Source organism: Nanorana parkeri, unplaced genomic scaffold (assembly GCF_000935625.1).
Source record: "Nanorana parkeri isolate BGI_ZX_2015 unplaced genomic scaffold, ASM93562v1 scaffold680, whole genome shotgun sequence".
NCBI classification, from domain to species: Eukaryota; Metazoa; Chordata; class Amphibia; order Anura; family Dicroglossidae; genus Nanorana; species Nanorana parkeri.
In genome coordinates, this window is record NW_017306948.1 from 428,314 (window position 1) to 440,696 (window position 12,383).

The following is a 12,383-nucleotide window of genomic DNA, read 5'->3' on the forward strand; positions in this document are numbered from 1 at the left end:
TATTTTACCTTCCCCAGCAGGGACTCAGTAGACTGGCAGCTTTAGGCCTTGTTCACACCAAGCGCGGAGCAGGTGGAGAGCAGAACGGTTACAGACCGGAGCAAAACTGCGTCCAATGTATTCCAATGGTATTTTTAGCTCCAGTTCACATCACAGCATTCAGTTCCAGAGCAGTTAAAAAAAACTGCAGCAGGCCCTATTTTACCTGCACTGGAACGCATTCAAATGCATAAAAAAACGCCTGGAACGCACTGAAAGCCCATTTTAAACTAAAAAAATATATATATATTTTTTTTTTTTTACCAAAAACGGCCCGGAACACATCAAAAATGCGGCACAACCCACTGCACTGCGTGTGCAGAAACTCATGCAGATCTGCTCTGCATTTGGTGTGAACAAGGCCTTAGGTGTCAGAAGCGCTTCTCCTGCTGATTCTTAGGGAGCTTCTCAGCTAATCAGTGCTGTCAACCTGTGGCCAATCCCATGGTTCCTCCCTCTTGCTCACCCTATTTAAACCCAGGGCAGCGCACGGCTTGTGGCCCGAGCGATGCTTTTCTAAGTTAAATACTGAGCCCCCTGTTTGCTGTTGAAGCTTGAAGTTTATCCATGTCCCGCCTTTGCCTTGTCCCTGGGAATCCTAGTCTTCAGTCTTTCCCTGACCTTTGATTTGTCTCCCATATCTGTGTCTGCAGCCTGTCTGGAACTCTGGCCTTGGCAGCCATTATCGGCTAATAGCTGAGTTGGGTGAACCTGGGTGCCGTGACCTGTGGGCAGCACAGCGCGTAACATCTCCACCATCAGGAGCTCTGGAGAAGACCAGCTGACCCTTAGACTCCGCGCCCTGTGAAATACCACGCTACCTACTCAGCACTGCAGCACTCTGCCCAGTCCTTGAACTTCTAGCTAAGCTTGACTTCCACTTGCCTTATTCAGCATCACAACTCCTGTCTCTGCTAGAACTCCAGCTCTGGGGCTTGTCAGCTTACACTGCTCGCACCCTTTGATCTGGGTGCCCCTGCAAGTGTAGCTAGGGTCCACATCCTTGATTCTGGGTTACTTTTTTGGGTCCATTCCACTGCTAAAAATTGGATCAATGCAACTGATGCAGGGTAATGCATCTATCAAAAATGTATTGAAACCTTTGACCATCATCCTTTCCATTGTTGTACACATAGTACATGCAACATGTTGGGTCACGTGGCCACCAACCAGCTCCACAATGACACACCAGTCTTCATTCCCTTTTAATGAAGGTCCTAATAGGAACAGATGACCCTTACAGGTCACCCATATCAATGGATTAGTCAGACATGGCTTTGCTCACAATCATAATGAAGAATAATGGAGTATGTTCGGTTTAATTAACATGTTTGAATACTGGACATCCGAGGTCACTATAAAGATCTAGCAAACGGACATCCCTGCAATCTAGTTCTATGTGCTCTTGGGCCAACTATGGACCCAGAACCATTGGGTTTACAGCACAGATACAGCCAAAGAAGTCATAGAGCCATTTATTCCAAACCACAGACCGCTGTTTCAGGCTCGTTGGCTATCATCAGTGCAGTGTAAGGAGACCATGACTTCTATGGAGAAGGGCCTGAGGAGCAAAGCAAAGTATAACTCACCAGGACCAACACAGCAATCTGACAAATGACCTTCTGATCTTAAAGGAAAAGGAGGCATCAGATGCATGGCCATCACTTTAAAGCAGAACAACGGGCAAACCATATCTGCTTTAAAGAGACCCTGTCACCAGCCTAAAAAAAAAAGCAAGTATTTAAAATGCTTACACTGCGTTTTCTCACCATAAACTATGTTTTATTCACTTGCAATGTGCCCCTGAACTTGCTGGAACATTCGGCTTCTCCAGGAGTAGAGTCAGTACCCTCGCCCAGCCCCCTCCCTTCTCACAAGTCATAGCCCTCTCCTCTTTTGGGCGTGTCTAATCGATGTCTGTGCTGGCCCGGCTCCTTCAACCCTGCCTGCACATGCAGCAACTGAAGACTCTGAACGCAGAAGACTCTGTGTCTGTGTGTGTCTGTGTGTGTGTGTCTGTCTGTGTGTCTGTCTCTGTGTCTCTGTGTCTGTGTCTCTGTGTCTCTGTGTCTGTGTCTCTGTCTGTGTGTCTCTGTCTGTGTGTCTCTGTCTGTGTGTCTCTGTCTGTGTGTCTCTGTCTGTGTGTCTCTGTCTGTGTGTCTCTGTCTGTGTGTCTCTGTCTGTGTGTCTCTGTGTGTGTGGCTCTGTGTGTGTGGCTCTGTGTGTGTGGCTCTGTCTGTGTGGCTCTGTCTGTGTGGCTCTGTCTGCATCTCTGTGTCTCTGTCTCTGTGTCTCTGTCTGTGTGTCTCTGTCTGTGTGTCTCTGTCTGTGTGTCTCTGTCTGTGTGTCTCTGTCTGTGTGTCTCTGTCTGTGTGTCTCTGTGTGTGTGGCTCTGTGTGTGTGGCTCTGTGTGTGTGGCTCTGTCTGTGTGGCTCTGTCTGTGTGGCTCTGTCTGCGTGGCTCTGTGGGGGTGTGTCTGTGTGTATTTGTGTGTGTCTGTGTATGTGTCTGTGTGTGTCTCTGTGTGTGTGTGTGTGTGTGTGTGTGTGTCTCTGTGGGGGGGTGTCTGTGTGTATTTGTGTGTGTCTGTGTGTATTTGTGTGTGTGTCTGTGAGTATTTGTGTGTGTGTCTGTGTGTATTTGTGTGTGTCTGTGTGTGTCTCGCTTTCTGTGTGTGTCTGTGTGTGTGTGTGTCTCTGTGGGGGTGTGTCTGTGTATTTGTGTGTGTCTGTGTGTATTTGTGTGTGTCTGTGTGTATTTGTGTGTGTGTCTGTGTGTATTTGTGTGTGTGTGTGTCTCTGTGGGGGTCTGGGGGGGTGTCTGTGTGTCTGTGTATTTGTGTGTGTGTGTGTCTCTGTGTGTGTGTGTCTGTGTGTATTTGTGTGTGTGTCTCGCTGTCTGTGTGTGTCTGTGTGTGTCTTGAGTTCCCCTTTAACATGAGCCCTCTGCTACCTTCTGCAGAAAATGAATTCAGGAAGAACGGGAAGCATATGCTAGCAATCAGCAGACCTGAACACGGCCCGGCACCAAGCGCGGGCCCCCTTGCCGTCGCGCGGGGGAAGTTAAGGTCCCGACCTCGCGATTTCCTCTTGCGATATCGCAAATGAAGCGGCGAGGAAAGGTTGCGCTCGTCCCGTTGTGCTCTTTCTGTTTTAATTTAGTGTGAGGAATCGGCGATTTGATTAAGCTTGGCACAGCGGTGCCTCGGCCCTCGGAATAAGAGAGGCATGCGTTACTAATGAGTCGCGCCCTTCGCCTGCCAGAGCGCTTTAATTTCACGCGCCATCCGCTCACAGCGTCTTAATTTGTCTGTGAAACAAAACCAAGTGGAGAGATAGATTATCTGGATGAGGACGCCGCCAAGTATATTCAGGATTCGGGAGCCCCTGAGCGAGCGACACTCTGTGGGGCAAAACGAGAGTGCAACGAAGGAGAGGGAAAGCTGGGGCAGATGATGAGGGGGACTACCAGTCCCAGCATGTCCCGGCAGACACAGCTAGTCAATCTGCAACATGCAAAGAGGCACAGGTGACTAAACCAGAGCTGCACTGTTATCAGTGGGCATTGTTCCCAGCTCTCTCTCTGCTGCACTGTTATCAGTGGGCATTGTTCCCAGATATCTTCGAGCACTACAGAACACCTGCCCTTATGCTGTGAGATTTGCTCTCACTTCCTGTGCCACAGACAGCTTCCACATGGGCAAATCTCCCCACAAACAGCAATACGAACCCCTTCAGTAACAGTAACACAGTGATGAGCTCAACTCCCTGTCACTCTGCTCTCTCCTCCTATCAGGATGTTTATTGATTGTCAGCACAGGAACTGATTGGCTCCTTGTTCTTCTTCTTTCTCTCACATTTCAGCCCCGTTGTGCAGGGAATGCAAGAGGCTGACACCAGGTCAAACTTAGATACTCAGGGTAAATCATTCTTTTCTGAGGGCCCTTAAAGGAGAACTATGATGTGAGTGCTTTTCACTCACCTCATAGTTCTAGCCGACCTGTGACAATGAGACTGTCACAGGTCGGCTCAGTAGATCGGGAGGTGAGCGAACACATACCGGCGTTCGCTCACCTCTCGATCCTGTCACGGCTCTATGCCGTGACAGGGGAGGGGCTGGATTCGCCCCTCCCCGCTCCGATCCGCCAGCGCTGACTGGTGGAACGGACGGGGGAGGGGGCGGGTACAGCTGGCTCTGCCTCTAGATAGGCAGATTCAGCTGTCACTCACGCAGCTGGGCGGATCCCGGCATAATTGTCAGAATCCGCTTCAGCTGCGGCGTCTCAGTATACTGAGCTTAGGGTGACGGGAGGATGCTAGTTTGTGTCCTCCCGTTACCCTAAGGAGAACTATGGGGAAAAGACTTAACCCCATAGTTCTCCTTTAATCTTAGCCTATTCATTCATATCAGTCCCTGACCTCAAGGAGCTTAAAGTCTAAGGTCCCTATCTCACATCCACACACACGGGCCAATTGTAAACGGAAGCCAATTAACCTACCAGTATGTCTCTGGTGTCTGTGAGGAATCTGGGAGTACCCGGAGGAAACCCACATGTACAGAAAGGGCTCTATTTATAAACAATTTGCAACGCCCCTTAACCTGCCAATCTCTGTGAATGTTCACTTTGGGCGAATAATGCCAAAAACAAATGTTCTTAATATACAGGCAGTCCCCGGGTTACAAACAAGATAGGGACTGTAGGTTTGTTCTTAAGTTGAATTTGTATGTAAGTTGGAACAGGTACATTTTTTATGTGTAACCCCAATTTTTTTTGTTTTGTTTTGGATAGCATAGGGGAAGGGTTAACCCCTGTAACGTTTGTTTTGCTGTGTGTGCCCCTGTTCAGAAGATTTCACGTCACTTTCTGTCCCTATGACAATTGGATTTTGAACATTTTGGGTTGTCGGGGAAACAAGGATTGGTGATAAAGCTTCAGCGGAGACACCTTTTTTCCCATGATAACTCTTACAGGAGTGAATTTCCCTTCCTAGGGGTAGATTTCCTTTCACTTCCTGTTGTCTCAAGGACAGGAAGTGAGACTAAATCTTTTTAATGAGGATACAGACAGCAGTAAAAACCTCACAGTGACCCGGAAGAAGAGGCGGGCACCCCTCATCTGCAGGTCTAACAAGAGCCAACTTCCTGTACTGTACGTACAGCACTACAAACCAGACACAAAAAGGCGCGCACTCCTCGTCAGCACGCGCGCGGTAGCATTACAACTACCCCTGCTGTACAGTAATAGCCTCCGTTTGTAAGTAGGAATCGTAGGTAAGTCGGATGTATGTAACTCGGGGACTGCCTGTATTTTTCCCGGTTCTAATGTAATGTGTTGTAATAATGCATTATGGCCACTAGATGGATCTTCCAAGTTCGAATGTAGTGTGTTGTTGGAATTCTTCCCTAGAATTGTTTATAAATAGATCCTATAGTGTCTCGGCTGGGATTCGAACTCGAGGACCCCGATGCTGCTAACCACTAAAGCCACTGTGCTGCCCTAGGACTGGGACATACTGTAAGAATAAAAGTTCCTTCGGGGACAAGGTCCAGTGTGCTTTGTAAAATGCTGAGAAATGTGTCAGCAGTACACGAATAATTACAATGAATAAATAATGAACATTCAGACTCTGAAAATAATTCCTTTTCCATCTATAAACTACGTCTGCTATTTAGTGCAATGCCGGTTTACCTCCGCTGTGTCAGCACAAAATTACATCAACACGGCATCAATCATCCAACCCGGAGCCTTGTTATTTCACTTCACCACTTTACAACAGAACATTTCTCTTTTCACTGGTTTGTTCAGTTTAAAAAAAATATCTTTGTTATCAAAAAGAAGATCACGACCCAAACTTACTGGGGGAGGAAGGGCCAAAGGGGGTCCTACCAGGTTCTGCTATTACCTATCCCACCCCACACACCCCCACCCCAACCTCCCAAATAAAAGGTAAGCAATAAGCAAAACCTTTAATTAAAAAAAATCTTGCCTGGCATCCAGACTTTTGGCACATCGAGGTGCCAGCGATGTCTGTTATTTTGTATCTCTCTATCACCCCCTCTGATCAATGTTTATATACAATGTTACTTTGTATCTCTCTATCTCCCTCTGATCAATGTTTACAAACAATGTTACTTTGTATCTATCTCCCTCTTAGCAATGTTTATAAACAATGTTACTTTGTATCTTTCTATCTCTCTCTGATCAATGTTTATATACAATGTTACTTTGTATCTCTCTATCTCCCTCTGATCAATGTTTATAAACAATGTTACTTTGTATCTCTCCAGCTCCCCTCTGATCAATGTTTATAAACAATGTTACTTTGTATCTTTCTATCTCCCTCTGACCAATGTTTATAAACAATTTTACTTTTTATCGCTCCAGCTCCCCTCTGATCAATGTTTATAAACAATGTTACTTTGTATCTCTCTATCTCCCTCTGATCAATGTTTATAAACAATGTTACTTTGTATCTCTCTATCTCCCTCTGATCAATGTTTATAAACAATGTTACTTTGTATCTCTATCTCCCTCTGATCAATGTCTACAAACAATGTTACTTTGTATCTTTCTATCTCCCTCTGATCAATGTTTATAAACAATGTTACTTTGTATCTCTCTCTCTCTCCCCTCTGATCAATGTTTATAAACAATGTTACTTTGTATCTCTCTATCTCCTTCTCTGATCAATGTTTATAAACAATGTTACTTTGTATCTCCCGCTGATCAATGTTTATAAACAAAGTTACTTTGTATCTATCTTGCTCTGAACAATGTTACTTTTTATCTATCTCCCGTCTATACAATGTTTATAAACATGGTGTCAGAGGTATGTTTTTTGACAGCAGAAGCTTCTATAGTATGTAGACAGCAACCACCAGCTGTCACAAGGGGGGTGGCAGAAGGACAGTACGTAATACACAAGTCCTTTGTACTTCAGTGAACTTTGGGTGCATGTAGAATATCCAGTGTCAACAACTGGTTAACTTAATTCTTTTAATTTATCAATGTTATTATCCGGCTGTAGATCACACAACTGACAGCTGATTTTTTGTAATTAAAAAAAGCAAAAATTTTCAAGATGCTAAAAAAATCAGTATTAAACTCATTGGGGGCTAATTTATAAAACTTCCACTCAGCCATACACTGAGCAAATGCTGTTCACATGGCACTCCTGTCACTAGATTGAGCTGAGGAGCATAGGAATTTCCTATGTACCTCGGAACCATCTAATGGCAGGAGTGCCATGTGAAAAGTATTCGTCCAGTGTATGGCTGAGTGGAAGTTCTGCAAATCAGACCCTAAATGTAAAGACACATATTTTGTTTTGCAATAAAGTGTTTGTAGAGGAAGGTGACAGAGACTGCTTCCATCTACAAATTGCCTTGTACACACATACATATACTGTATATATATACAGCAGGGGGACAGCAGGTAATTCTGCCATGAATACACTTTCTGCTGAAAGATGACAACACTCACTCCATGTACCTTATCTATGAAGAAGCAGTGTTGTCACCCTCTCATGATTTGGACTACAAATTCCTCCGCCTGTCCTCATCTCCATTAGGTGTCTTGTAGTTTACTGAGGAGAACTAGGAAATCTGGTACCACTGAGATTTCAGATCAGCGCACAGGAAGTTACAAGGACACTGGATTTCTGTCAGGATCAACAGGGATTTCTCTGCACTTGCAGCACATAAAATGCACTTGGTCTAAAAAAAGAAATCTAATGCAGCCACCATATCTAAGGACTTGTAAGCTGCAATAAATTACATGCTTGTCCTTGGGTCTAGATATACCTAAATTACAACCCAATTGCAACAATATGCACCTTGCGTGTGTCCATTCCCTCCATTGTTCATGATGCTATTTCCTCATAGTAAAGCTCTGTGTCCTGTGCTTCCCCTCATAGTAAAGTTCTGTGTCCTGTGCTTCCCCTCATAGTAAAGCTCTGTGTCTTGTGCTTCCCCTCATAGTAAAGCTCTGTGTCCTGTTCTTCCCCTCATAGTAAAGCTCTGTGTCCTGTGCTTCCCCTCATAGTAAAGCTCTGTGTCCTGTGCTTCCCCTCATAGTGACGCTCTGTGTCTTGTGCTTCCCCTCATAGTAAAGCTCTGTGTCCTGTGCTTCCCCTCATAGTAAAGCTCTGTGTCCTGTGCTTCCCCTCATAGTAAAGCTCTCTGGGGTAGCATGTTTGTTCAATCTATGTATAGATTATACTACAACAAAAAGCCAAAGGGTTGCACTCATAACCTGATCCGATGTTGGTGGATTGCTAGATTCCTACCTTGGTCGGACAGGAAGTCCAGCATGGTCTGCAGCAGGAAGGAGAGATGGCGGACACATAAGGTGGGGTTCCCCATCCTTCGAGAAGCGTACACAAGCTCGTGGAGTAAACGCATCTGCACAGCGGCCCATCCTCTGTGCGCACCTGCAGTGAGAGGAACAGAATCCATCTATATACATGAACAGCAAAGACACATCATCATCATCATCATCATCATCAGGAATTATACAGATAACAGAATTTCCAGCACAGAGATATGCATGGGACTATCTCCTACATAGAAGCTGCATATAGTTGTTCTGTGCCAGAAGACTCTGCTCCTCCCTCTATCTAACTCTCCTCTTCTGAGATACTCTGCTCTGCTGCAGGACTCTGCTCCTTCCTCTATAACTCTCCTCTCCTGAGATACTCTGCTCTGCTGGAGGACTCTGCTCCTTCCTCTATAACTCTCCTCTCCTGAGATACTCTGCTCTGCTGGAGGACTCTGCTCCTTCCTCTATAACTCTCCTCTCCTGACATACTCTGCTCTGCTGGAGGACTCTGCTCCTTCCTCTATAACTCTCCTCTCCTGAAATACTCTGCTCTGCTGGAGGACTCTGCTCCTTCCTCTATAACTCTCCTCTCCTGAAATACTCTGCTCTGCTGGAGGACTCTGCTCCTTCCTCTATAACTCTCCTCTCCTGAAATACTCTGCTCTGCTGGAGGACTCTGCTCCTTCCTCTATAACTCTCCTCTCCTGAAATACTCTGCTCTGCTGGAGGACTCTGCTCCTTCCTCTATAACTCTCCTCTCCTGAAATACTCTGCTCTGCTGGAGGACTCTGCTCCTTCCTCTATAACTCTCCTCTCCTGAAATACTCTGCTCTGCTGGAGGACTCTGCTCCTTCCTCTATAACTCTCCTCTCCTGATATACTCTGCTCTGCTGGAGGACTCTGCTCCTTCCTCTATAACTCTCCTCTCCTGAAATACTCTGCTCTGCTGGAGGACTCTGCTCCTTCCTCTATAACTCTCCTCTCCTGAAATACTCTGCTCTGCTGGAGGACTCTGCTCCTTCCTCTATAACTCTCCTCTCCTGAAATACTCTGCTCTGCTGGAGGACTCTGCTCCTTCCTCTATAACTCTCCTCTCCTGAAATACTCTGCTCTGCTGGAGGACTCTGCTCCTTCCTCTATAACTCTCCTCTCCTGAAATACTCTGCTCTGCTGGAGGACTCTGCTCCTTCCTCTATAACTCTCCTCTCCTGATATACTCTGCTCTGCTGGAGGACTCTGCTCCTTCCTCTATAACTCTCCTCTCCTGATATACTCTGCTCTGCTGGAGGACTCTGCTCCTTCCTCTATAACTCTCCTCTCCTGATATACTCTGCTCTGCTGGAGGACTCTGCTCCTTCCTCTATAACTCTCCTCTCCTGATATACTCTGCTCTGCTGGAGGACTCTGCTCCTTCCTCTATAACTCTCCTCTCCTGATATACTCTGCTCTGCTGGAGGACTCTGCTCCTTCCTCTATAACTCTCCTCTCCTGATATACTCTGCTCTGCTGGAGGACTCTGCTCCTTCCTCTATAACTCTCCTCTCCTGAAATACTCTGCTCTGCTGGAGGACTCTGCTCCTTCCTCTATAACTCTCCTCTCCTGATATACTCTGCTCTGCTGGAGGACTCTGCTCCTTCCTCTATAACTCTCCTCTCCTGATATACTCTGCTCTGCTGGAGGACTCTGCTCCTTCCTCTATAACTCTCCTCTCCTGATATACTCTGCTCTGCTGGAGGACTCTGCTCCTTCCTCTATAACTCTCCTCTCCTGATATACTCTGCTCTGCTGGAGGACTCTGCTCCTTCCTCTATAACTCTCCTCTCCTGAGATACTCTGCTCTGCTGGAGGACTCTGCTCCTTCCTCTATAACTCTCCTCTCCTGACATACTCTGCTCTGCTGGAGGACTCCGCTCCTCCCTCTATAACTCTCCTCTTCTGAGATACTCTGCTCTGCTGGAGGACTCTGCTCCTTCCTCTATACCTCTCCTCTCCTGATATACTCTGCTCTGCTGGAGGACTCTGCTCCTTCCTCTATACCTCTCCTCTCCTGATATACTCTGCTCTGCTGGAGGACTCTGCTCCTTCCTCTATACCTCTCCTCTCCTGATATACTCTGCTCTGCTGGAGGACTCTGCTCCTTCCTCTATACCTCTCCTCTCCTGATATACTCTGCTCTGCTGGAGGACTCTGCTCCTTCCTCTATACCTCTCCTCTCCTGATATACTCTGCTCTGCTGGAGGACTCTGCTCCTTCCTCTATACCTCTCCTCTCCTGATATACTCTGCTCTGCTGGAGGACTCTGCTCCTTCCTCTATACCTCTCCTCTCCTGATATACTCTGCTCTGCTGGAGGACTCTGCTCCTTCCTCTATACCTCTCCTCTCCTGATATACTCTGCTCTGCTGGAGGACTCTGCTCCTTCCTCTATACCTCTCCTCTCCTGATATACTCTGCTCTGCTGGAGGACTCTGCTCCTTCCTCTATACCTCTCCTCTCCTGATATACTCTGCTCTGCTGGAGGACTCTGCTCCTTCCTCTATACCTCTCCTCTCCTGATATACTCTGCTCTGCTGGAGGACTCTGCTCCTTCCTCTATACCTCTCCTCTCCTGATATACTCTGCTCTGCTGGAGGACTCTGCTCCTTCCTCTATACCTCTCCTCTCCTGATATACTCTGCTCTGCTGGAGGACTCTGCTCCTTCCTCTATACCTCTCCTCTCCTGATATACTCTGCTCTGCTGGAGGACTCTGCTCCTTCCTCTATACCTCTCCTCTCCTGATATACTCTGCTCTGCTGGAGGACTCTGCTCCTTCCTCTATACCTCTCCTCTCCTGATATACTCTGCTCTGCTGGAGGACTCTGCTCCTTCCTCTATACCTCTCCTCTCCTGATATACTCTGCTCTGCTGGAGGACTCTGCTCCTTCCTCTATACCTCTCCTCTCCTGATATACTCTGCTCTGCTGGAGGACTCTGCTCCTTCCTCTATACCTCTCCTCTCCTGATATACTCTGCTCTGCTGGAGGACTCTGCTCCTTCCTCTATAACTCTTCTCTCCTGAAATACTCTGCTCTGCTAATGTGAAATTCTCCTCTCACGTGGCAGAACTGGTACTTGCAAACTGTCACATCGGGGCAACAGAAGTCTCTTCAGCGCCGTGCAAGCTCCCAGCCATGACAAGGAAGCTTGCACGTGACTTCCTCTCTTTATTCCCAGTAGCTATATGGCTCCCTGAATGGCATACAGGAGCTCCCCAATGCAATTCGGAAATTCGGATCCCGAATTCTATCCGGATCTAGGAGAATCAGCTTTAGTAATAATATCTGTATCCGGTTTTCTGTGGTATTCGCAATGAATATTTCCAAACTCATCCGAAACTAATGAAAATTCGGATCTTATCTGAATCCGAAATGAACTGAATTTTGGATCAGAATCCTGAATTCCGAAATATCCAAACCAAACCTAATTTTTCCACAGCTTACACGTCTAATCAGGTCGTCTAGATGTATAATTTTTTAATAGAGTCAAGATTTGGTTGTAAGATAGTTTTATAGATCGGAGTGCGTAGTAGCCAGGGATACCAGGTGAGGTGGAATTTCTCACCTTAACCACTTGAAGTCCGCAGTGTTACACCCCCTTCCCACCCAGGCCATTTTTCAGTATTCAGCGATGCGGTACTTTGACTGACATTTATTCCGTCATGCAACGCTGTACTGAAATTAATTTTATACCATTTTATGGGGACAGATAGAGCTTTCTTTTGGTGGTATTTAATCACCACTGGGGGTTTTTATTTTTTACTATATTAAGGAACAATTAGCGGAAAAAAAAAAAAACAGTTTCCCCTATATTAAATGATAAAACATTTATTATTACCCAATTTTTTGCTAAAATATAAAAGACGGGGTCACGTCGGGTAAATAGACACCAAACATGTCAAGCCTTAAAATTGCGCGCGCGAAACCTAAAAAAACGACAAAACCCAAAATTGGCCATAGGCGACGCTTTAAAAGCTTTTACCGCTC

At 46.3% G+C, this 12,383-nt stretch overlaps 1 protein-coding gene across 1 annotated transcript in view; it reads right to left on the bottom strand.

Moving 5' to 3' along the window:
* TRAPPC9 (trafficking protein particle complex 9) overlaps positions 1–12,383 on the bottom strand; it is a 171,630-nt gene that overhangs the window by 133,135 nt on the left and 26,112 nt on the right. The window contains exon 9 of the mRNA XM_018563618.1: positions 8,328–8,471. Coding sequence (XP_018419120.1) covers positions 8,328–8,471 — 144 coding nt within the window. The remainder of the gene's footprint in view (positions 1–8,327; positions 8,472–12,383) is intronic.